Source organism: Tupaia chinensis, unplaced genomic scaffold (assembly GCF_000334495.1).
Source record: "Tupaia chinensis unplaced genomic scaffold, TupChi_1.0 Scaffold000112_1, whole genome shotgun sequence".
In the NCBI taxonomy this organism is placed as follows: Eukaryota; Metazoa; Chordata; class Mammalia; order Scandentia; family Tupaiidae; genus Tupaia; species Tupaia belangeri.
Window position 1 is genome coordinate 2,357,631 of NW_006159576.1, and position 26,208 is coordinate 2,383,838.

General features: G+C 41.0%; 1 protein-coding gene across 1 annotated transcript in view; it reads right to left on the minus strand.

Moving 5' to 3' along the window:
* RGL1 (ral guanine nucleotide dissociation stimulator like 1) overlaps positions 1–26,208 on the minus strand; it is a 370,662-nt gene that overhangs the window by 115,540 nt on the left and 228,914 nt on the right. Inside the window, 1 exon segment of the mRNA XM_014586063.2 lies at positions 2,937–3,145. Within this exon segment, the coding sequence (XP_014441549.2) occupies positions 2,937–3,145 (209 nt within the window).

The window sequence follows — 26,208 nt, forward strand, 5'->3', positions numbered from 1 at the left end:
GAGACAGAGAGACAGAAAGCGAGAAATCACCCCACAGGGAGGATGGCCATGCCGCAACCCCTTCTCCTCTATTCTCCTCTCAGGATCTTGGGCACACACGCACACACACCCGGAGTGAGTTTAAGCCACCAAGTCCGGGACTTGAACCGCAGTTGACTACATGGGAATTCAGCGACATAGTCATTACGCTAACAGCTGGTCTCATAAATACATTTTTTTAAAAAAGATGATAAACCTCACTTTTAGGTCTAAGAAGTTTAAGTTCAAAAACAATAGGCTTCCCTTTTTCAGAAGTCAGATTGTGGTAAAGATGGAGATGAAATGCCCACAGTTGGCAAAGGTGTGGGAAAAATGAAATGGGCATTCTCATTCCCCGGATATAGGAAGATGATAAACCTCACTTTTAGGTCTAAGAAGTTTAAGTTCAAAAACAATAGGCTTCCCTTTTTCAGAAGTCAGATTGTGGTAAAGATGGAGATGAAATGCCCACAGTTGGCAAAGGTGTGGGAAAAATGAGGAAATGGGCATTCTCATTCCCCAGATATAGGAGCAGAGTTGATGTGCAGCCTTTTGGACGGCAATATGGTAAGATCTTTCAAATCTTTAAATGTTCATATATTTTGATCTGTCATTCTTCTATAAAATTATCCTATAGAATTCTCAAATACTTGGTACTGGCAGGTGGCACAGTGGTTAAGATGCTGGACTCCCAGATGGCCAACCACGGTTTGAGTCCTAAACCTGGCGGTTTGCTTTCTCACTTTCCCTTTCTCTCTCTCTTTGTCTCACTCTAAAAAAGAAAAATAATAATAACAAATAAAATATGAAAAATTACCCTTAAAAAATAATTCTCAAATACTCATACATATTCAAAGACATTTTTTTGCAGTAGCTTACAAAATTTAAAAACAAATTAAAAAACTGGAGAGAGATGGGTATTCCATTTAATAAATACCATAATGCCATTAAATAGATTATAGTAGGTCCATCTATAAGTGCTAGTTTTGGGAAAAAAAAAAAACACAACTTACACTTCTTAAATTTTCAGTATGCCAGCTGCTGATCTAAACCTTTTTTATATGTTAATTCACTTTGAGTAAAAAACCTCTAAGATATATGGATAAATAAAGACTGCAGAATAGATTGTGTTCTGTTTGGACTATGTATAAGTATGTATAATATGATAAATTTATATAAGCAATACATAATACATACATGTGTATGTATATGTGCATACGTGCATACATAGACACATTTATATACCTCCAGAAAAACATAGGTAACTTGGGAACAAGACACTTTTTACTTTTTATTGTTATAAGTTTCTCAATTGTTTGAACTTTTCTAAATATAAATTAATTACTTCTATTTATATAATGTTAATATGCATTATCTGCTCAGACTGTATGTAGTTTATTTCATTTTCTTCTTTCAGCAATTACATATTTTTAAAAACCTAATAAATGATATTTGGGGTAAAAGTAGCAAAGAGAATACTTTTTATGCTTGTCCATAATGTAAGAATTTTTATTTTTTATTTCCTTTTTAAAGAATTATTGTATTTAATTTATTTATTATAATTAGTTTTCATTTGACTAGAGATGGAAAGTGAGAAAGCAAGCCACCAGGTCTAAGACTCGAACCAGGCTCAACATGTGGGAGTCCAGCCCCCCAACCACCACACCACCTGCCAGCTCCTGTATAAGAATTTTTAACATAAGCGCAAATTACCTTCAAAATTTTAAAAATCTAGTTAACAAAAATCAATATTCAAAAAAACCAACAAAAACACCCTATCTCATTTCCTTCCATAAACAGGAAAAGACAGAATATAAGCATTTGGATGAGGATTCTCATGATTCCAAAACAATTGTCTGGCCGACAGTTTTCTTCCTCCCCATATCAAATTAACTCAATGGTATTTTTCTAAAAAGACCAAGTTTAATGTTGAATGAAGCAAAAGTAAAATCATGCATTATCAATGTGTGAATTACAATGTATGGTACTCTTCCTATACAGCATGCGATTTTTCTAAAAAGACCAAGTTTAATGTTGAACGAAGCAAAAGTAAAATCATGTATTATCAATGTGTGAATTACTCTACCTATACAGCATGCACCTTAACAATGTGGATCAAGGAAGATCGTTCTGTGCGTATCCAGAAATGTAACAGTAAATCCATACATGATGATTACTAATAGCCATCATCATCATCAATAGCCACCATTCATTAGTTGCTTCTTATGGGTCTAAGACTGAGCTCCACACTTTGCACATATTAGCACCTTTTTTTTTTTTTTAATTTGCAACAGGACACATGAGCTCACTAGAGAGAGAAAATGAGAAATCACCCCCCCCCCTCACCAGGGAAGATGACCACACCACAATCCCTTCTCCTCTTTGGATTTTGGGCACATATGCCCATGTGCCTGGCACGTTTTCAGGTCACTAGGTCTAGGACTTGAACTGGTACAGTCAGCCATGTGGAATCCAGACAATTTAGGCACCATACCACTGGCTGGCCCCATATTAGCACCTTTAATCCCTACAACAACCAATATCATTCCCAGTCAATTGATTATTTACTGGAATTATAAATAAATTATGAAAATATAGAAAGATTGAAGTTAGTAAATTGAAATCTATAAATAATTTGATCCCAAATTTATAGTATCTATAAATTTCATCTCATTTATGGTATCTTCTTCCCAACTCTTTTACAGATTTTTGAAATGACATTATTTCCCCCAGAAACAGACCCCAAATGGCTCCAGAATAATCTCATGGCATTTGTTGCAAAGGTCATTCCTTCCAGTTCATCTTTCCTCACCCACTGCCCTCAGCATAGTGAATGCAGATGATTCAAAACCTTAGGCTCTTCACTCTTCAAACAGCCTTCCATTTTCATCAACTCTCGAATTCCTTTAGACTCTTACCTGTCCAGCAGCAGTTCCAGCACTTCTTTAGTGGAGGCAAAGCCTCTGTACGTTGACAGGAAGATGCTGATATAGGTAAAGTCATTGTCCCCAAAAGCTGTCAGTAGGTTCTCCACAAGCTTCTCCAAGGTGCCGGCCTTTATGGTCCTGATCTTACAGGTCTCATATTGACTGACTGTATGTCCTGGAGGCAGCTGATCCCCTTCAACCTGTACAGTAAATTAATGATTATCATCAGGAGAAATGGCTCTCTGAAGTAAAATTGGAAACACTGAAATGGTTGAAGCCATAGTCTGCCATGTTTCCTCTCTCTCTTATTTAATTCTACAAGTCATGTAAAGCAATGCTGTCTCCTGGGAGTTTAGTGTGGTAGAGTGGAGGCAGTGGGGAAGGAGGTGTGTGTATACACATGCATGCAAGCGTTCCCTTACTCTAGAAACAGATGTATTACTTCCTTGAGGTTATATTTGCTTCTATTTACTCCCCTATCAAGAACTGTATTGCTGGCATGTTTTATTAAGGATGTTTTCTATGACCCTAGAGTTCAGCAAATATTATCAGTTATTCCCTTTGTGTTGTTCCACAGAAAGTCTTCTAGCTTTGGAGGGTTGATTGATAGATATTTAGGATTTGTGTGAGCCAACTGACATCATGCTAAAAATGACATCAGTTTGAAAAATTGGCCATGGAAGGAGAATGTTCTCCCTGGAAATTGATGGAGATCTGACCATGATCTGATATCAGTTCAGTCCACAGAAGGCAATGTACATTCTGACTCAGTATCTGCAGCAATCCATGGAGTTGACTGAGAAACTGCTGTACCACTGTACCAGGCAGCACGGGGTTCACCTCTGGGGAGTAATAGAAGGGTCACTAAGTGCATGACCCTGCCTTCTGGAAACTTGTGAAGTACGGAGAAGACATTACTCAAGAGAAGTAGCTATCACATGAAAACGAAACTGTAAATCATATTGGCAGGTATAATTAGACCTTGATAGATACACACTACACACTACAATATGCAAAATTGATTGGTGATAAAATTCATAAAGCTTAAAAACTGAGTATGAGGAAAGAAAACTAAACTGAAGAAAAAATAAAGGTGTGGTGTACATTCCGCAATAAATCAGTGCCTAACAAATCATATAGAGGTGCAATTTTCAAAGTTTAATGTGTTCTTCACAGGCACTAAGGAAACTGGCTACTGAGAGGAGTTCTGTAATAAATCTCTTTCTAAGGCCAATAATTATTCCAAGTGACGCAAATAATCACCAGGCAGTTTATCTGAATCACAAGTTTAATTGGGCCCAGCCGCACTGGCGCAGAATCTGTCAGGCCTCCATGTGCCTATGATCTTGGCTGGCTGAAAGGCTGGGGGAGGATTGAGACTGGATGAGACACTGTTAAACTGTTAAGGGCATCTCTCTCTTTCTCTCTCTCTCTCTCTCTCTCTCAGAAATAAATATCAGAAATAAATAAAAATAAGCTTGAAAAATAAGTTGACTTGTTTTATATAGAGTTTTCTTAAACTAACCAAATGTGAAAACTAAAGAAGGACAAAAAAGAGAGAAATAAATTTCTCATGATTCTATTGTGCTTTTTTTTTTTTTGAGAGGTTTTTGCTATAGGGCGCGTGAGCTCGCCAGAGAGAGAGAGACAGAGAGACAGAAAGTGAGAAATCACCCCCCAGGGGGGATGACCACTTCACAATCCCTTCTCCTCCATTCTCCTCTCGGGATCTTGGGCACGCATGCACACGCACCCGGCAAGAGTATAAGCCACCGGGTCCGGGACTCGAACCGTGGTCAACTACGTGGGAGTCCAGCGACATAGCCATTGCGCTAACTGCTGGTCCCCTATTGTGCTTCTAAGTAGCATGATTGTTGTTCCATTTGATCTGTCAGAAAACTATGGGGGAGATTAATCAAGGGACTGTTTTCAGGAAGATGGACGTGGTAGCACTGCTTTCCGAAGTGGTTAGAATGGCTTAAGGTCATCCCATCTAACTGCTACCAGGAATTAAAACAGACTCCAGCTTGGGTGGTGGTGGCTTTTATTTCTTATTTAATTTGTGAAAATTTTCTAAGGGGGGGGGGCTCTGGTTCAGGTGAAATACCAAATGTTGCTTTAGGCCTCTCAGGACTGTTGGCTCAGATCGCGGCCTACTAACTGCTCTTCATCACTGCACATGTAGTTTCAGGACAATCCCAGTAGTACCATCTGTTTCCCAGAAGCTCCAATTAACTTTAACCAGAAACAGTAAGTGAACAAGATATATAGTTTCCAACTCTAATTACATTTTTAATTACTTGGTACGGTGTTGCTTTAAGTGTGTGCTATAAAACACTGCTCCCAAAAAAAGAAGGTTGGTCCTGTGGTCAAGTTTGGCAACGACAAAGCTTAACAAAGCCAAAGATGTATCTTTACCACAGAATTTTCTTGAAGTCTTTAATATGCTCACATGTGTTACTAACTCCAAGAGAAGGATATGGCATATGACATTTCCAAATGTATTTCCTTTTATTCTCGGAGCATCTTGCAGAACTTTAGAATAAAAATACTTTGGAAACTGTTGGCTTAGTGAATCACCATAATGCATTTAAAATTTAATTCACATTACCTACATTTCATTTAAAGAGAGAAAAATCAAGATATTACAAAATACAATGTTAACTTCTATCTTCAAACTTCTATATCCCTTTGATCTCTTTCTTAATACTGAAATATAGAGTTGTTTGGTGTTTATTATTGTTTAAAAAAGCCTGGCTAGAATAATTATCACCATACATAGTATTAAAAAGTAGCAGTTAAAAAATATCTTTCAGTGTCAAATGTTAACAATGACAAAATGAATGGCTTCTCAAACATCAGGGACTTTTGAGCTCCAATTCTAAATCAAGCTAACATACCTTGTGAAAATGTCAGGGATCCCTTACCAAACAATTTTTGTAATTTGATGATTCTTATTTTACTTACGATGCAAATTCCACTTCAAAACAAAATCTTTCTTATTGAAAGTATGGCTATTTAAAAGAACACATTTTTCACGAGTATTGATGTGGCCAAATATTCAAACAGAGAAAAATGCTTGTCAAAGGACCTGATGAAGTCGGTCCCTTTTCCTGCCAGAGAGCAGATTTGGCAGGAAGCCACAGTTCTCTCTTGGGAATGGAATTGCATTTCTCATTAACCCAGTCGCTTCCTTTCAGTCCTTTTGCTCTGGAAAAAACTCAATATGCATATCTGATTCCCAGAAGTCCCTTTACATGTTTTTGTACCTCAGTGTTTGCATCTGTGTATTAGGAAGAACTACATAGGACCTAACAGAATGGCTAGTAAAATACTTTGAGTATCTAGATTTTCCAAAAAGTTTACTTAGTTACTGCTCCCATAAATGAGACAGAGAGACTGAGACATAGAGACAGCACCCCCAGTATACCCCCAGCTTCAGCCAGGCCTGGGTCACGGGCACATGCATGTCTGGGGTATAGAGGGAGGTCTCCAGATGCAAACCTGGAACCTTCCCATGTGGTCAAAGCACTGCATTTTACTGCTGCACCACTATCTAGCTTCTAGAATATATAGGTTTTAAAGGCATAGTGGTAAAGGCACTGGACTCCCACATGGCCGACCATGGTTCCAGTCCTGAATCTGGTGACTGAAACTCACACCAGGTACGTGTGCGTGTGGGCCCAAAATCCTGAGAGAAAGACGGGAAGAAAGGATTTCGGTGTGGCCATCCTCGCTGGGAAGTGATTTCTCACCTTTTCTCGGTCTGTCTCTCTCTGTCTCTCCAGCAAGTGCATGCACCCTATAGCAAAAATTTCTCTTTAAAAAAAAAAAATCTTCTCTAAATACAGTAAGTGGCCAACAAGGGCAGTATCATAAAATGAAGTATAAAATTGGTCTTATGCCTAAAGTCCTTCTCAGGAAAATTAACAATGCAGATTAAGGTATCAGAGCATTTGCTTAATGTCATTTCCTATAGATTTGCTAGATGTACTAATAACAATATCTTGTTGCTACGTCAAGGGGAAAATAAGGTCTTTCTTTCTCTCTTTCTTTCTTTCAGAGGTTTTGCCCATGGGACCAGCAGATGGTGTAATAGCTATGCCGCTAGACTCCCATGTGTTCGACCACCATTCAAGTCCAGGACCCCGTGGCTTAAACTCACGCCGGGCGCGTGTGCGTACGTGCCCAAGATCCTGAGAGGAAAAGGGATTGCAGCATGGCCATCCCTCCAGCAGGTGATTTCTCACTTTCTGTCTGTCTCTTTCTGGCGAGCGCACGCACCCTATAGCAAAAACCTCTCCAAAAAAAAAAAGAGGTTTTGCCTTTGGATACGTATGCTGGCCAGAGAGAAAGACAGTGAGAGGGAAAGTGGCCACACCACAATCCCTTCTCCTCCATTCTTCTCCCAGGATCTTGGGCATGCACACATAGAACCTGACATGAGTTTCAAGTTACCAGGTCAGGAACCTGAACTGCGGTCAACCACATGGGAGTCCAACGATGTAACTACTACGCAATCTGGTGACCCTAAGATAAGGTTTTTCAAGATGAGTACTAATTTACCAACATTCAAATAGGGTACATGTTTATGAAACAAAAACTCAGAGTTACCTGCTTACTACTGGAATTATGTTGAAATTGTACAGAAGGGAAACATTACAAAAAATAATAATAAAGAAGAACCCTGTACTATAGGACCAGACTGAAGATGCCAAGATGCTAAAACTTTATTTTTGTAGTCAAAAAGTCAACAGGTCTATAATCCTTCTAAGAGATGTTAGGACCTATTTTTGTTTGTATTTTCTGAATAACTTTGAATAAACTTTAAACCAATAAAGGGTGAAACCATTGGCAGGCAAGTGATGAATAACCCAGACTTAGAAAGCAAGACACTGGGGGTGGAGTCTGCCCTGTGGGTTAGCACACTAACAGGAAACAGCTCAATCTGGATTTAATCAGAGAATGTCGCTTTACTGACAAGACCGTGATACTGAGGCCTCAAAAATGTTTCATGATTGTTTTTTTGGTCAATCTTTCTGCCATCAGAATCCAGCTTTTCCTAGGAGAAATGTCTGACTACTATGGAGTAAACATTGAAAACTCTGCCCAAGTATCCTAGCTCTGGAATTTCCATAATTATCAGTTTTGGCACGAGGGGAAGAAAAGAGAGTCTGAGAGAAGAAATGCGCCATATTTCAATTCTGTTTCCAGTAATGGGGAAATACACACTTTTGCCTTCTAAAACACAAACTGTTAACAACTTGGGTGTTTCTAACTTAAGGGAAAGAAAGAAAAACCTTTCATTACAATAATACTTCAGTCATCTTATACTTTAACAGGGAACATGCTAAGTAAACAGCCTCATTAGACGGAGACAGTATGAGCCTTCTCCAAACCACACTGTCTTCAGTACCACAGTTCTCGGACACCTCAGTCTACACAGCAAACTAGAGAGTACTATGCAGCTGCTGACTCCTTTGAAAATCTAAAACGCATAACCAAATATTTATAGACTTTTCCAAGGTACGCACAGTTATTTCTACATTCATCCGGAAACACCAGAGTAAATTTTACACTCCCTTTTCAAATGCCCGACACCTGCTGTCCAGCAACAACCCAACATGGCGTCGGAAATCCCACAAGCTACCTCACACATAGGCGCCACTCATCTCTCTGTCTTACCGAAGCGTATGCATTAAATTTCCTTGCCATGCAAAGAACATAGCCATCTGCTTGGCAGAAATCACGTGTGTGAGGACACAGTGCAGAGCGCTGACAAGGCCAGTGCATCTGGGTGTAGTAAGCTATTCACACATGGGACAGAGATGTAAGACAGAGTCTATCCAAAAAAAAAAAGAGGGCCCATGGCGTCAAGCTCGGCATGAGCATCTGCTTTGTGTGAACTTCTGCTTTGGGTGTGAACTTACTGTTTTGCCAAGGTAGGGTTGTTATATACATTGCAGGATGCCTAGTGCAATTTTCATTTCAGATCGTAAATAACTGAATTTATGTTTTACTATGTCTCATGTAGTATTTGTGAATCTTCTCATACTACAAAACTATTTGTTATTTATCTGAATTTCAAATTACATGTGTCTTAGGTTTTTATTTGATAAATCTGCACATAGAAGGTAGAGAATGAATGTCTCTTCCATTCACCCATCTATGCACTGGGTCTGATTCACTGAGCAGTTCTTTGTTCAGGCCCTGGAGGCACTAGAGATGTTAAGGTACAGAGCATACCGTCCTGACACCTGGGATGCTCAGACTCTGGAGGAAACAGAGACGAAGAAGACAGACAGTGAGGTGAGTGAAGCAATGACGAGTATGTAGGACATCACAGAAGCACCACAGGGGGCTCAGTGTGGAGAAGTCATCAGAAAAGGCTTCTTGAGTAGGTAGTGCCTACTCTGGGTTTTAACTTACGAACGGGAGTTCACAATTTTGGGGAGTGCACAGCATAAACAAAGGCATTAAGAAGAAGGAAGTGTGAGATCACTGGATGGCATGGGGGTTGCATTTCTGGACTCCCATGCGGTTGACCGTGATTCGAGTCCTGGACCTGATATCTTCAAACTCATGCTGAGAGAATGTGCACGTGTGCCCAAGATCCCAGGAGGAGAACGGAGGAGAGGGGATTGTGGCGTGGCCATCCCCCTGAGGTCTGATTTCTCACTTTCTGTCTCTATATCTCTCTGTCTCTCTGGCAAGCACATACACCCTATAGCAAAAAATCTCTAAAAGAAAAAGAAGAAGAAGAAGAAGACGACGACGACGACGACGACGACGACGAAGAAGAAGAAGAAGAAGAAAGAAATGTGAGGGGGCCATGTAGTTGCAGGAGTAATGTGACCAAGGGAATGATGGACAGATGGCTTGGCTAGAGAGCTGGCAGGGGACCACCTGACTATGGAGGGCCTAGGTTGCATGCCAAGGAGCTGAGTGTGACTCTGTGTCCTATAGGAAATGGGAAACTAAGGTTTAAGTTTTAAACATGGTCTAGAAATCAGCATGGAGGATAAATCTGATGGGACTGTTTTAAAGTTGAGAGAAGTAGGAGGAACGCTGTTGACACCTAAGATGAGCAAATGCAGGAAGTCTTAACTGGTCCAGCAGTAACAGGAGAAGAGAAGGTGGTGGATGGGAGGCATGCATTTAAGAAGCATTCAGGAAGAGAATGATCAACTTCGTGATGAATTGGATGTAGAGATGTAGAGGATAAAGTTGAAGGTGCTGGTGTGCACAAAGCAATACCCCCAAATAAGGCCATTTGACATGCTAAGTACTTTGAAGTAAAGGCAACAGCCTGGAAGACCTCAGATGCAGTCTCAAAAGAAAGGTCTCTCTCTGACCTCTTCCTGCCCTCCAGTCTCCTTCTCCATTTCTCTCCCAAAGCAGGTCACAGAAACTAGAACTCCTCCTTGCCAAAGACAGCCACAAAATCTAGAAATGTCACTCTAACCTTCCCCCAACTTTTGTGTAGGAGTTGGCCATAGAAAAATTCTCTGGGACCAGCAGTTAGCATAATGGCTATGTCGCTGGACTCCCACATAGTCGACCGCGGTTTGAGTCCCGGATCTGGTGGCTTAAACTCACGCTGGGTGCGTGTGCGTGCGTGCCCAAGATCCCAAGAGGAGAATGAAGGAGAAGGGATTGCGGCGTGGCCATCCTCCCTGTGGGGTGATTTCTTGCTTTCTATCTTTCTGTCTCTCTCTGTCTGGTGAGCGCACGTGCCCTGTAGCAAAAACCTCTAAAAGAAAAATTCTAGACCTACCTTGTCTTACAGGCGATCATAAGACCCTCATCACAGAAGGAGTCCTGCCTTATATCTGGGAGAAAAGAACTGTATACAGAGAAGTTGAGAAGAATCTGGACAGACAGGCCCTTCTGGGTTTTCTCACTTCAGTCTATATCCATTAGAGCACACCTTTCTTGCCCAATCACATTTCTACATGCTCTCCATTTTTCTTTCCTTTTCTTTTTTTTAAAGATTTTTGCCATAGAGTGCCTATTCTCGCTGGAGAGACAGAGTGACACAGTGAAAGGGAAAGTGAGAAGTTATACCCCTCCTTCCCGGAGGGATGGTCATACTACAATCCCTTCTCCTCCATTCTCCTCCTGGGATTTTGCGTATGCAGGCACATGTGCCCAGCATGATTTTCAAGCCACAAGGTCCAAGACTTGAACGAAAGTCGCCATGCGGGAGTCCAGTGCCTTATCCCCCACACCACCTGCTGGCCCCCATGTTGTCCATGTTTCACAAATCTAAATCTAAAAGAGTTTTCCCTGAGTTTTTGTGGCTTCGTTTCTGATGGTTCCTATGTCATAGACAATTTTAATTAAATAAGCCCGTTATGCTTCTCTCTTGTTAACCCATCTTCTGCTATACAAGTGTCAGTTGTGACCCCTATGATGGAGAGGAAAGGTAGAATACCTTCCCAGCATACCTTCCCCCTCCTACAAAGGAAAAGAATCAGGGATATTTACTGATTTCTAGCGTGGCTGACTAGAAAGATAGGGAAAGGTGTCATTCATAGCAAAGAAAACTGAGGAGAGGGATCCAGATTTTTGTGGGAAAAAAAGTATTGACTTATACTTTAGAAATGTAGAACTTCAGGGATCAGCAGAGAGTATAATGACTATGTCGCTGGACTCCCACATGGCCGACTACAGTTCATGTCCCAGACCAGTGGCTTGAAACACACCAAGCACGTGTATGTGCATGCCCAAAATCCCAAGAGGAGATTAAAGAAGGGATTGCGGTGTGGCCATCCCCCCCTGGGGTGGAGGGAATGATTTCTCACTTTCTATCTCTCTGTCTCTCTCTGCTTCTCCAGCAAGTGTATGTGCCCTATGTGGCAAAAATCTCTCTAAAAAAAGAAATGTAGAACTTGAGGTATCTTGGGTACATTCCAAAGTATAGTCTAACAGGTTGTTAAAACCTAAAAGGTGGGGGCCAGCGGTGGGCATGGTGGTTAAGGAAGCTAAAGCACATATGGCCAACTGCATGATTCAAGTCTGGACCCAACAGCTTGAAAATGCACCAGGTGTACTTGCATGTATATCCCAATTCCCAAAAGGAAGGAGAAAGAAGAGAAGAGACTGCAGTGTGCCCATCCCCCATGGGGAATGCTTTCTCACTTTCTCCCTCCACTCACCCCCCTGGCAAGCACATGTCCTTTCTGGTATTTTTAAAAATGTAAATGTTGGGGAGAAAGGTCTAAGATAGAAACATGTAGAAGTTACATCAATTAAAGTAGGTTCCCTCTTCCAGGCAGAGTATGTAAAAACAGAAAGGGTAGTAGGCTGAGGATTCTATCTAGAAGAATCCCCAAATTAAGAGGGCTCCAAGAGTAAAGATAGCAAGCACTAGAAGAGACACAAATTCATGCATCGCCTGATCTGTGGTAGCATTTCTGGGCAGAGAACCCAAGAGAAATCTTCACTGCCAGATTTATGTATATATATATATATATGCACTAACATATGCACCTTCCATCTAATTATGCAAACATGTCAAGGCCTGGCCAGTGTATGCTGAGACCGGCTTAACCACCTACAAGAGCCAGCCGTGTGCACTCCTTATCTCTTGTGTTCAATGGCATCATGGCGGTAGTGTGAATCCAGTCACGGTGATGATATTTATACCATGGAAATTAGCAAACACCTCACATCAGGACTTTTGCTTTGGAGATCCAGTTTATCATCATCCAGAGATACCCAGGAGTACCTCTCCAGTTATGGAAATAGTAAATTCGGGAGGGAGACCTTCACATGGGTTGAATGTTTTTATTTTTCTGTGTTTATTCTATTATAATTAAGGTATTCATGTTGTCGCATGATATTTGACCTTACAGAAGATGGGATACTATGCCCCCCAATTTTGAGAAAAGTAGAAATGTGCTGGAAGAACAAGCAGAGGAGCACATGCATGACCATCAGCATACTTTAAAAAATTTACAAGAACCCTAAAAGTTGACCTTGCTTAAAACCACATGGCAGAATGGAGCCACATGGTCTGAATTCTATGATTAGTACCCTTCATCCTCAGGAAAAAGCTAAGGGAGTTGTAATAACAAACAATAGCCAGTGTTTTATCACACAGAAATCATAAGCCCCTCCTTCATCCTGTTCTCAGCAGGGGTTCCTAGATCAACCCCATGGAGAGCAGGAACCCTCCTAGAGGAAACAGGAAGTTATGTTTTCCATCTCTTGAAAAATACTAGAACTCCTGGCAACTTGGTTCAACAGTAATCCGTAACAGACTCTATCTTCTCTAACAAAAATCCCTATTTCTGACATTCTAGTCATCCTTTAATAAATGCAATCTTCCAGGATGCAGATTCAAAAATTAAGTTGATTTTGAGAAGTCTGCTGACTAAATTCTTCAAGTAAAATAATTTCACTTTTCTATGATTTTTTTTGCTTGAAATGCAGAATGTTAAAGACTTAGGCTGTATGAATTCAGCTGGGTTCCATTTCTATTTTGAGGCAAATTTACCATGGGATCTGGACCAAAACTTAAAGTTTCTTATTATTTATTTTTTTTTTAGTTTTTGCTATAGAGCACGTGCACTCTCCAGAGAGAGGGGAAGAAAGTGAGAATTTACACACACACAAACACACCAGGGGGGGAATGGCCATGCTATAGTCCCTTCTCTTCAATTCTTCTCTTGGGACATGGGGCACATAAATACATCTGGTGGCATGTTCTCCAAGCCACCAGGGCCAGGACTCAAACCATGTGGTCAGCTACATGGAATCCAACCTTTTTAACCACTACTCCAACGGCTGGCCTAAAACTTAAAAGTTTCAATGCCTTGGTCATCTGCTTTACAAAATGAGAAATTCACATGCTATTTTGAGCAGTTCAAGGACTTAAGAGTTGCATGGAGGGAGGGGAGTTTGAACTAAAATAATCACTGCTGCATTTGCCAAATAACATCACTAATTGTCATGTACAGTTCTGTATCCAGAGTAAACTTCCAAAATTTACAACTCTCTTCTTTTCCTGCATTTAAAGTCTGAAATGTCCAAGGGACTTATATCCTGAGGTCACAGATTAACAGGTGCCCTGGCTTTCTAGAATCCATTCTGTTTTTGCACAGTCCAGCCAACCTCTGTCTGTAAAGGTCAGCAGGCGGGTAGTGAACTTCTGTGTGACCTAGTATTCTCTATGAATGAAGCCTGATATGAATGGAAAGCTTCTCCACAGCCCAGAAACTTTCCCAGTATGCTATAAATCCCACAGACAGCTCCACAAGGCTTTATCTCCTTGTGAGATTTGTAAGTGCTCCTTCGCCAATCCCTTGGGGGGGAATGGAGGGATTGCCTAGTGTTTCCAAACCTTAAAATAAAGTCATTAGTTTCATTTTTATTCTGTATCCCACATTATGGTTTCTCTCTATCCTCCCTACGTCCGATGGGATTGGTTCAGATTTGGCTTTTGTTTTGTTTTGTTTTGTTTTGTTTTGTTTTGTTTTGTTTTGCCAGGAGGTGCATGCAATCATCAGAGAGAGACAAACTGAAAGGAAGAAGGAGAAAGCAACCCCCAACAGGGTGTGGTCATGCCACAATCTCTTCTCGGCCATTTCTCTGTCCTGCTGGGACTTTGGACATACATGCATGGGGTGTTTCGAACAGCCAGGGCCAGGATTTGAACTGTGCAATTGGCCATGTGGAATCTTGCTCCCTTAGCCACAAGGCTAGGGGGCTGCCGTAGTTCAAATTTAAGCAAAGTAAAATTTAGTTCCCACTATTATCACCTGTAATAATGATCAAGCATACAAATCAAAGCTCCATTATCAAAATGCCAATAAAATCATTACTTCCCTGGATTCTAGCATTCAAGTAATGACTGTATAGCTTGCTCCTTTTCTCTTCCAAAACTAAATCTTTGAAGTCTAAGTAGAATTACAAATGCAAATGCAAAATGTAGCTCTCTTCCCCTCTGGCATATAGGGCCTGTGGCAAGTACTCCTGAGGTTGGCACCGTTAAGTTTTGGGGTTGTTTTGTTTTGTTTTGCCAGAGGGTATATGCACTCACTGGAGAAAGAAAGAGAAAGAGAAAAAGTGGAAAAGCACCCCCACCCCCATTAAGCATGATCACACCACATTCCTTTCTCCTCCATTTCTCCTTCCTCTCAAGATTTTGAGCAAGCACACACACTCCTGTGGTATATTTCACAAGCCACCAAGTCTGGGACAAAAAGTTCATGGAAAATACATGTTATGGAAAAACTATGCATACATTCCAAAATTTTTGCCACCAAAACAAACTAGACTTTAATTCCATTTTCCAGGCACATTTTGAAGTCCGCTCATATTTACTGAGCATTCATTATGGGCCAGATGCTCAATTCTTACAAGTCTCCAGCGTAGGAATCATTCTCACTTTCTCGAGGAAATTGAGATTTGGAGAGTGTGTGGGGTCTCGAAGTTAGCCAGCCAGTTAGTGTAAGCACCAAAGTCAAGATGCAAAAGCATCCCTGCTCCTCTATCATAGTGCACCGTCTAAAAACGCAAAGGCAGACAGTATGGGACCCTCAGTCTCTATTCTTATACACCCAAGACTATCAGAACTTAGTAGCCCAGCAGCTACATACTTCATGGGACTATCGTAAGAAAGAAATAAAATGAGATCCTAATGCATGCTGAAAGGTTACAAGCTATTTAGTACTCTACAGATAAAAGAAAAGATGACATGTGACACTAAAATCCTCCTCGTCCCATATCCTTACCCCACTACTTTCACCGAAAATTAGGTCTTATCACATCACATGCTCGCTGTTATTATCCTTCTTACCTATGAAGACTGACTGAAATCCTTAACATCTAAGAGTGAAAATATTATTTTAGTGGTAAAGACCCTCTTTCAAGGAAAACAAAAAATCTTTATTATTATAACTGCTTAAATGCGTAAATTAAGTCTACGAAAGATGAATGATTTCACCCAAGGGCTCAACAGAAGCCAGAAAAACAATGTCAGTAGCTGTAGAGAAACTTCTGGGTAATATAGAGTAGGATTCCATGGGGAGCATTCATGTTCTGCTCTGATTTTCAGATTATTAATTGATTTTCCTAGGTTTATAAATCTACGCTCTAGTCAAAAGACAGTTTCCTTCTAGTTTTAGAAAGAAGGGTAATGAAAGCATAATGACGATATGATTCTGGAATATAGTCAAAGGGCAAGTTTATAAATTCTGACACTAAAAAATTAATTTAAAAAAAAAGAGTATAGAAAGAACCAAGAGTGGCAAAAACAGATTAAATTTCTCTAAATGAACACAAACTGAAAAGGCAACCATTTTATTCACTAGATATTAATGGTCAAGAGTATATGTAAAAAGGGGGAAACAGGTGGCATTGTGGTTAAGGGCACTGGATTCCCACGTGGCTGACCACAGTTTGAGTCCTGAACCTGGTGGCTTGTTTTTTCACTTTCCTTCTCTCTTTCTCTCTTACTTCCTCTCTCTCTGTCTCTCTTTGGTCAAATTAAAATAATAATAATAAATAAAGTTAAATTTAAAAGTTTTTAAATACGTGTAAAAAGGATAGGCATGTCAGTTGTAAATATTTATCCTCCCCATCATAAAGTCATCATTCTCATGACTCATGACCCATTCTTGAAGTCAGTAACAACAGTACTGAAAGAGTCTCCAATGTGCAAAGAATCCAAATGAAGTACAAAGAAAATCTATAAAGGAAATGAAAGATACTCCCTGAAACCTCATAGTAGAGATTACAGTACAAATGTAAATATTTTTTCATTTAATGACATGAGAGAAGAAGGCTACCAAAAACTTAATACTAATGTGTGTTACGGATATTAAATAAGTGCTAGATCAGTAAGCAGGAGACTTAAAAATAGAATTTCAGAATTAAGAGGTAAGACTTTCCCTTCCAATCCTAGGATTCGACGATAAGGACGGCAAGCAGGAAAGGAAAAGATGGCAAAGAACTAGATTTTACTTCTACTTCCAGTTCTTTTAAACATCAAATACTGATGTTTTCTACTAATATTCACTTCAGCCATGAGCTAAGAAAGTTCATTTAAATTTGGTTGTTTTGCTTGTTTCTAACTACACCTGAGTGAATTCATTCATTCAATGACTATGAGAGTACTTTAAAATTTCATGGAAAAATGGGATAAAGTACAAATTTATTTTGGTGCAAAAAAAAAGTGAATTCATGCATTTTTTTATTTTTATTTTTTTAATAAAGAGAGAGATGAGCACACTCTACAGGGTCTGGTCACATCCTAATCGACTTTCTCCAGGTCTCCAACCCATTATATCCTGGGCTTCATAAGTGTACCCAGTATGTTTCAGGCTGACAAGGCTGGGGATTCAAACCACAGTGCCTGTGTGGGATCCTGCTTCTCTCCTCTCTCTCTGTCTTTCAACTGCTAGTGGGTTCATGCACTTGCTGGAGACAGAGAGACAGAAAGAGGAAGAAAGTGAAAGCACCCCCCACCCCAATTGGACGTAATCACATCACATTCTCTTCTTCACTCTCCATCCTGCTAGAATTTGGGACACATATACATACGCCCAGAATGTTTCTCAAGTCATCAGGGCTAAGGCTTGAACCAAAGTCAGCCACGTGGCATCTGACTCCTTTAACATGCTACAGGGCCAATCTCATAGTTTTTTCATAATAGTGGTTTCCATTAACTTTTTGAAGACCCCTCACATTTGTTCAGTCGCTCCTATGACAGAACCCTGAGATAAAACAAACTCCCAGACGGACAAGATGTCAACTCACACAGACAAATGCATTTCCTTTACGACTGAATGAGAGGAAAGCAGGTTCAAGAGTGTCTCTCTGATTGGACCTGGACTAACTCTTACGGGGCACATTCCCTAGAGACAGAGGCTTCAGGCTGCCTGAGCCTGACAGCTGTATGCTGCTGTTCTAGAAACACCACAGAGAGACATGCTGATTCATCATCATACACAGGTAGAAGCTATTAATAAAGAGAGAGCAAGCAACTCATTCTAATCAATACAGTAACTGCAGATGAGACCAGTAATCAAATTAATCCACACTACAGTCTTCGACCATAGCTTCTCTGTGACAGCTCCAGCAGAGCTATGGCCACTTACCTGTTACCATAAAAGATGGAGTCTATAATTCATCTGAACGTGTATAATCAGTTTTACTTTTATCCAAAGGCGCTACTCAACTTCATAAAGATAAGAAATTCTACAGATTCAGAAAAAAGGTCAAAAGTTTTAGTTACAGGGACCAGCAGTTAGTGTAATGGCTATGTCGCTGGACTCCTATGTAGTTGACCGCGGTTCAAGTCCCGGACCCGGTGGCTTAAACTCATGCTGGGCACGTGTGCGTGCGTGCCCAAGATCCCGAGAGGAGAATGGAGGAGAAGGGATTACGGCGTGGCCATCCCCCCCCCGGGGGGGGTGATTTCTCACTTTCTGTCTCTCTGTCTCTCTCTGTGTGTCTGGCGAGTGCACGTGCCCTATAGCAAAAACCTCCCCCCCAAAAAAGAAGAAAAAAGAAAAAAAAAGTTTTAGTTACAGTAATTTGAGATTCTGAACACAACATATTTTGACTATGCTTTTCGTGAAAAATAAACAATAAACAATGTATATATGGGGCTTTAGTTGCCTATTTCCTTGAATATACAAAAACAGTTTCAAGAGAATTACCTGGGGGGGCTTCATTAAAACACTGATTCCTGAGCTCCTGCTCTAGAAATTCTGATCAGCAGGTCTGTAATAAGGCTCAAGGGCCCACTTTATAATCAGTGTTGTAGGTAATTCTAAATGTAGAAGATCCATTAATTCCCCTTTAGGAAATACTGTGCTTGGGCCAGCTGGTAGCGCAGCAGTAACGGAACACGGTGTGAAGCCAGATCTAGATGGGAAGGTCCTGGGTTCACATCTCAAGGCCTTTCTGTACTCATCAGGCATGTATGCATGCCCATGGTCCAGGCTGGCTGAGGACAAAAGCAGATGGAGGAATTAACACCCTATCGCAGCAGGTGGCCTCTCTCTCTCCACTCACGCCCTGCCTCACATGAAAGAAGTAAATAAATGAACTTTTTAAAAAAGGAAATATTGCACTTGATAATGTGAAAAAATATATAAATAAGGCTTTTTTTTTTTAAGAGAGAAGATATTTGGGCACATGCGTGTATTCACCAGAGAGACAGAAAGTGAGAAATCATCCCCCACCCAGGGAGATGGCCATGTCACAATCTTTCCATTCTCCTCTTGGGATTTCAGGCACGCACCCAGCATGAGTTTCAAGCTACTAGGTTCAGGACTTGAACTGTGGTCGACCATGTGGGAGCCCAGAGCCTTAGCTACTATACCACCTCCTGGCCCCAAATAAGGCTTATTGATAGGAGAAATTAATAAATTAATACATAAGCTTGGACAAGCATCTGACCTCCTCCAAGTCTTAGTTTCTTCACCTGTAAACAAGGAATAATGTTACCTTTTCTTCCTTAACTCTCCTAGATATTATGAGGATGATTCAAAAAAGAAAAGAGAGAGAGAGAGAGAAGTGGGACATACTTTGAACTGCTTGAGATTAAAGAGCTATATAATAAGCTAAGATATTATCAGCACTCATGTCAATGACTTGAGATGCTTTCAAGCAAACCCTACGCTCTTTCTTGTATATGCTCTGGAACTCAATGGGCTTTCCTACAAGAAGGGAAGGTATTAAGATTAGCCTTCAAGAGCCAGACAGTGGTACAGGAGTAAAACATGACACTCTGCAAGGTTGACCCACATGGGATAGTTCCAGGTTCATGTCTGCAAACTACCCTGAGTATACCTAGTACATATGTGCCCATGATCCAGGGCTGGCCAAGACTAGGGATGGATCACACTATCAAGAACCTATTGGGGGTACTCCCTGACTCTGTCTCTCTCTCTCTCCCCGACCCCCAACCTCTCTCTCATGGAAGAAAAACTTTTAAAAGAGAGAGAACGGGGACCAGCAGGTAGAGTGAGATTAAGGTGGATGCATGGTTTAAGTCCCAGAACTGGCAGCTTAAACTCATGACAGGCACGTGTGTGCATGCCCCAAATCCGAAGAAGAGACTGCAGGAGAAAGAACTGTGGCCTGGCCATTCTCCCTGGAGCGTGATTTCTCTCTTTCCTCTTTTACTTTCTATGTCCCTCTCTAGCAAGCACATGCGCCCTATACCAAAAACTAAAAGAGAAACGGGCCAGCCCATGGTGTGGTGGTTAAGGCAGCTGGCTCTCATATGGCTGACTATGCGGTCTGAGTCCCAGACCCAGCGACTCTTAGCTGGATTGCTAAAATAAATACTCTTTTAAACTGTCTTTATGGCATCCATAGTGGCCTTTTAAAAACACAAATCAGATTGTTTGACTCTCTACTTAAAACCTCTTGCTGGCTTCCCCTAACACTTGGAATGATATTCAGCCTTCCGCTAGAGCTCACAGGCCCTTCCAGCCTGTCTCCTTGACCTCACCAAAACCGTCTCCTTCCTCCTCAGAGTCCCAACCCCACTGCCTTCTTTCAGTTTCTGCAATACTGCAAGCTTACTTACACCTAAGGGTCTTGGCATGTGGTCCTTCTCCCATAAGGCTGCATAGCCTGTGCTCCCACAGATGGTTCCTTATTCATATTTCTGGATCAAGCAATCTCTCCTCAGCTAAACACCCTGCAATGCCCTTTGGTATCACACTAACCATCTTTTTTGCCACCCCAGATCACCTCTCTGGGGTAATTTCTTTATAGCACTGAGTGGCTTACTCATTTGTAGTAAACCCCAAAGACAGCAGTCTTACCTGTCTTGTTTACCGCTATCTCCCTGGGGCACAGAATAAAGTCTTCCACACAATGATTGCTCAACAAACGTTTGTGATAATGAACACAAAACAAACTGATACTGTAAATAAATTGCATATTATTCAAAATATGAGTAAAATACATAATAAACTCCATAAGGTCCTTGAAAAATACAAAACTCTGTCCTTCTGAACTAAAAATCTTAGGTAAACATAGTTAACTGGCTCAATCTTCTCATAGTAGTGGAGAACTAAAGTGAATTTATGAAAATGACTGTGCTAAGCTTTTCTGAAGGCCAATTAATTCTACTGATACACTTGGTTATCAAGATTTTAAAAATTACTGAAGTCACGGGTTCTTTCCCTCCAGAATTCCTTTCCCATCAAGACTGAGACGTTAAATCAAACTACACATAACAATGGTCTCTCATTCTCTGTGACTGACATTGCTCTTACTGTTCTCTCAGATGTAAATACCATTGAGTCAACTGCTTGCTTTGAAAACAGAGTGAGAATATGCACTTGTTTGACTTCTGACAACTCAGAGTGGGAGTATCAGAGGAAAGGAATACACAATCTAATCAACCAGTTGCGTGATACCCGGGTAAATAAACACATTGTAAAAAATTTACTTGTGAGGCGTTGGACTACCAAACAGCTCCCAGTACTTTCTGCATGAAAAAATGTACAGAATAAATCATGATTTTATTTGAAGGCATTTTAGCTTCCCTTTTTTCCCAAGCCAGATTCTAAGCCTTGAACACAAAGAACACTGTATGAGGTTTCTGAATTTGTTAAAGTTTTTATTACTGAAACAAACTAGTGCCGGAACATCTCATTCTTGAATTCTAAGTCAGGATCATTTCCACCTTATAAAAAGGCTCAGTTGCTATATCAGTCATTAAACTTAGGGGGAGGCCTGGGGCATCATGTCTGACCACAAATCCCATTCATTTACTCATTTATTCAGAAATATTGATTGAATTTCTACTATGTTCAAGAAGGTAATATTACAGGACATTGAGGATTCAGAAATGAACCACACAGATATGCCGTGTATCCCCACAAAGACAACATTCAAGCAGAGAAGACAAATATTAGATGATTTAGCAACCCGTCACTTAATGGTACTAACAATCCTTTCTTCCCACAAAAAAGTGCTAAAAAAAATATAAGCTGAGGTGATCAGGTTTTGTCTTAGAGATCAGAAATAATGAGTAGGGGCTCACCAAGTCAATGGCAAGAGGAAACAGAAGTTACAAATGTCCCGTGGTAATGTGGGACACTGGACGGACAGAGAAACTGAGTGGTCAGAAGAGAGTGGCAAGTGATGAGCTTTTAGGAGGAGAAATCTAGTCTTTAATCTCATGTCAATGGGAAGCCCATGAAGGCTTTTAGGCAGGTAAGTGTCTCATAATCAAATGTAAGCATAAATGTACTCTTATCATGATCAACTAGGCCTACATGAAGAATGAAGTGTAGAAAAATAAAGTTGCAAAACGTAGATCATGATGCACCTGCTTGTTAAAAGCAGGTTTATGAGTCCCATCTTCAACCCACAGAATCCAAATCCCTGTACCTGGAGAAGCATTTAATCTCATGTTATTATAACATTGATGACTAAAAGTCATAGAACAGCTCATTGTAAATGCCATTGAGCCAATTGCTTGCTTTGAAAGCAACTGGGCACAAGCAGTGGCACACATTGTTAAGATACCGTGCTCTTCAAGCTGGGACCACATGGGAGACCTGGGTTCAATTCCTGATCCAACTTTAAGGCCAAGTGGGGTTGAGCATCCCTGTAATCCCAGTGACCTGGAGTCTGAGGAAGAAAGATAACAAGTTCAAGGCTGTCCTGGGCAACACAGCAAGACTGTCTAAAAAGAGCTGGGTGTGGTGGCCCATGCCTGTAGTTCCATCTGGGAGGCTAAGGCAGGAGGATGGTGACAAAGAAAGACACTTTCCTAAAAATAACAAAAAGACACAGGACCAATACTAGACGAATCCCTGCCACTGATTGTTATGTTTTATTAATGCAAGCACAGGCTACCTTTGACTTGTTTCCGACCGGAGCAGATCAGAAGAAATGAGTACACGCGACAGCCAGTGTTCCGTACAAGTCCGCTGCTGACAGGAGACTTCAGACTGGGAAGAATGTTACTTGTGTTTGTGTGGCTCTTTCTCATACTTAGAGTCCTTTGGTAATAAACACAATCTCATTTATCTTCCCAATCCCAGTTTGCAGATGGGGACACTGAGGCTCAACGCGGCAAGTAATGTAGCCAGTCATCTGACTAGTAACTGGCAGATTACGCCACACCGAAGGAGCAGAGTCCGGTGGCTGAGTCGGTCAGTTTCCCCACTGGCTGTGCTGCCCTCTACCCTCATCCCACCTGTGGCAAATAGTGAGCACCTACCATGTCACATGCTGTGACTGGGTCACACAACGGACCCTACTCTCAACAGCAAGTCAGAACCTCTCAGGGACACTGGGAGGGAAAAGATACCATAGACAAATTAAGACATAGCTGTTCTGTTACCAAAACCATTTGAAAGCAAAAATATAGATTTCATAGAAATAGAATAAGGTCACAGGCCTATAGGAAATTATAATTATCTAATCAAACAGAAGATGAGCTTCTCTTGTCAAAGAGGAGCAACAGTCACGTCGCTGGTAGTAACTACATGCCTACATGTTCAAAAATGCATTTTCTTCTCCCATTTAAAAAGAAAAATGTAAAAGGTTGCAACATTTCCCTTTCCAGGAATGCGATTTAACTTAATGGCTAAGCTAATAATCACTGGCTGCTTATTTGGTGCAAACAAAGAAAGCACTGTCTCTGCAAGCGGACACAATGGTCCTGGATGTGAGATGGATTTAAGTATCTGTTGTGAGTGACCATTACATTATGTAACCAACGGAGCTGCCTGAATACCAATTACATAACTCTGTGCTGCTCTGTCATTCTAATTAAAGTGGGGGGACTTCCCTTCACATTAAAAATCTGGTCACTTCCATAACTTATAAAGTCAAAGAACTTAAATTATAGTAAGCCAAGGATATTCTGTACATAGCTATTATATCCGATGTAAACGATGAAAGGGGGGAGTATAAGGAAACAAATGTTCTTTCCAAGAATTGTAGGGGAGGGGCTAAAGTGTATAGAAGCAGCCCAGGTGAGGTCTGTGCTATGCTTTGTAGCTGTGCCTTAACTGGGGAGAAAATACAGCATTTTCAAATCTACTTCTGTGACTTGCTAGGCAACTAGAAGTCATTGAGAGCACTTACCTATTAATTTTGCCAAAAAGACCCAAAAGGTACAAACAGGCCACTGGCGTCACACAATAGAGCAACAGTCAGTGTGGAGGCAAAACAAGTAGGAAGGTCCCTACATTAATTATTTTTAAGCTAGATTAGTTATTTTTTAAAAGACTTATTTATTTTTAGTTGCTATTATTATTTAATTTGACCACAGAATGAGAAATAGAAAGTGAGAAAGCAAGCCGCTAAGCCTGAGACTCGAACCGTGGTCGACCATGTAGGAGTTCAGCACCTTAACCAGGTCTTAAGACTTTGGCTGAGGGCCAGTAGGTGGTGTAGTGAATAAGTTGCTGGACTTCCAGATGGTCGGCTCCAGTTCAAGTTCTGAACCTCGTGGCTTGCTTTCTCACTTTCCTACTTTCTCTCTCTATCTCTCTCTGGTGAGCACACATAGCCTACAGCAAATTAAAAAAAAAAAGAAAAGCCCCCCCCTACATTAGTTATTTTTAAGCTTGGTCGTGTATTTAAGCTTAGACGCCATTTTTTGTAGTCCCAACATATAATTCCACATCTTTGAACCCGGAAGAAAGGAGACAACATCTTTAACATTTCCCTCCACAACATCTGGAAGGAAGTTGTCCAGAGTGTGAATGACGTCACGGAAAAATCAAATTTTAAAGAACCGATACATTTATATCATAACAGTGATCCTTCGTGGGAAAATGTAGTGCTCAATACAGGAATTACTTTCCCAAGGAGGGATCCGCTAAACACTAACATTAAAAAGCTTCATTTATTTATGGAAATGTTTCTGAAATATGCTATTTTTCTGCCTGTGAAAGTAGAATACCCGGAGCATGATTTAATCTTTAGTTGATAGCTCAGTAGGTCATCAGTGTTGCAAAGGACTATAGCATTTACCCCCCAGAGACATTGATGTAGACGGAAGTACTGATTTCAAAATGAAAAGAACCATGCACCAACACTTTCTTACCAAAAGTTCTTATGCCTGGCATCTAGTCATCATCTCTTTCTTACATAAATTTCTTTGGCAAATGCCTAGTGTATCTTCTGCCTGCTAGGTGACATTCTAGACTCTGGGAATACAGCAGGAAAAAACAACAACAACAACAACAACAACAAAATCCATGTCCTCATAGAACTTATACTCTGGTGCAGGAAAGAGGCAATTAATCAACAATGAACAAACAAATAAAAAGAGGCAGTCAGTCAGTCCATCAAAATGAACAAACAAATGAACAAACACAGGGTATGTCAGACAGTGGGAAGTAAAGCGAAACAGGAGGCAGCAAGCTCTAGAGTAGGAGGGAGCTGCAACTTAAAGGAGTGGAGGCCTCACAAGAAGGTGACATTAGGGGCTGGCAGATGATGTGGTGCTTAAGGCATCTGGGTTCCACTTGGCCAATTACAGGCTTTGAGTCCTGGACCCAGCAGCTTAAAAAACATGCCTGGCACACGTGCATGCAGGCCCCAAATCCCAAAGCAATAGAGGAGAAGGGATTGTGGCATGACCATCGCTGTGGGGGGTTGTTTTCACACTTTACCTCTTTTCTCTCTCCCTGGTAAGAACACATGCTCTCTAGCAAATTTTTTTTAAAAATGACATTTGAATATGTCATTTTTCCACTGGGATTGTCCATTTTTGTTGCTATGTGTCTGCCTCTAAAAGTCCTTTCTGTGAACATAGAATTTCAGTATGATCATATGTAAGTAATCAATTTATTAAGAAATAACACAGGGGGAACCAGCAGTTAGCGTAATGGCTATGTCGCTGGATTCCCACGTAGTCGACCGCGGTTCGCGTCCGGGACCCGGTGGCTTAGAACTCACGCCGGGCACGTGTGTGTGCGTGCCCAAGATCCCGAGAGGAGAATGGAGGAGAAGGGATTGCGGCGTGACCATCCCCCCTGGGGGGTGATTTCTCGCTTTCTGTCTCTCTGTCTCTCTCTGTCTGTCTGGCGAGCGCACGCACCCTATAGCAAAAATCTCTCCAAAAAAAAAAAAAAAAGAAAGAAAGAAAAGAAATAACACAGGGCCAGCCTCATAGCACAGTGGTTAAGCCCTGTGTATAGGAAACTGGATCCCACATGGCTGGCCACTGCTTGAACCCTGGCCTTGGTTGGAAAATTATGCCTTGTGCATGTGCAGGTATTCCCAAAATCCTGCTGGGAGGGAGAAATGT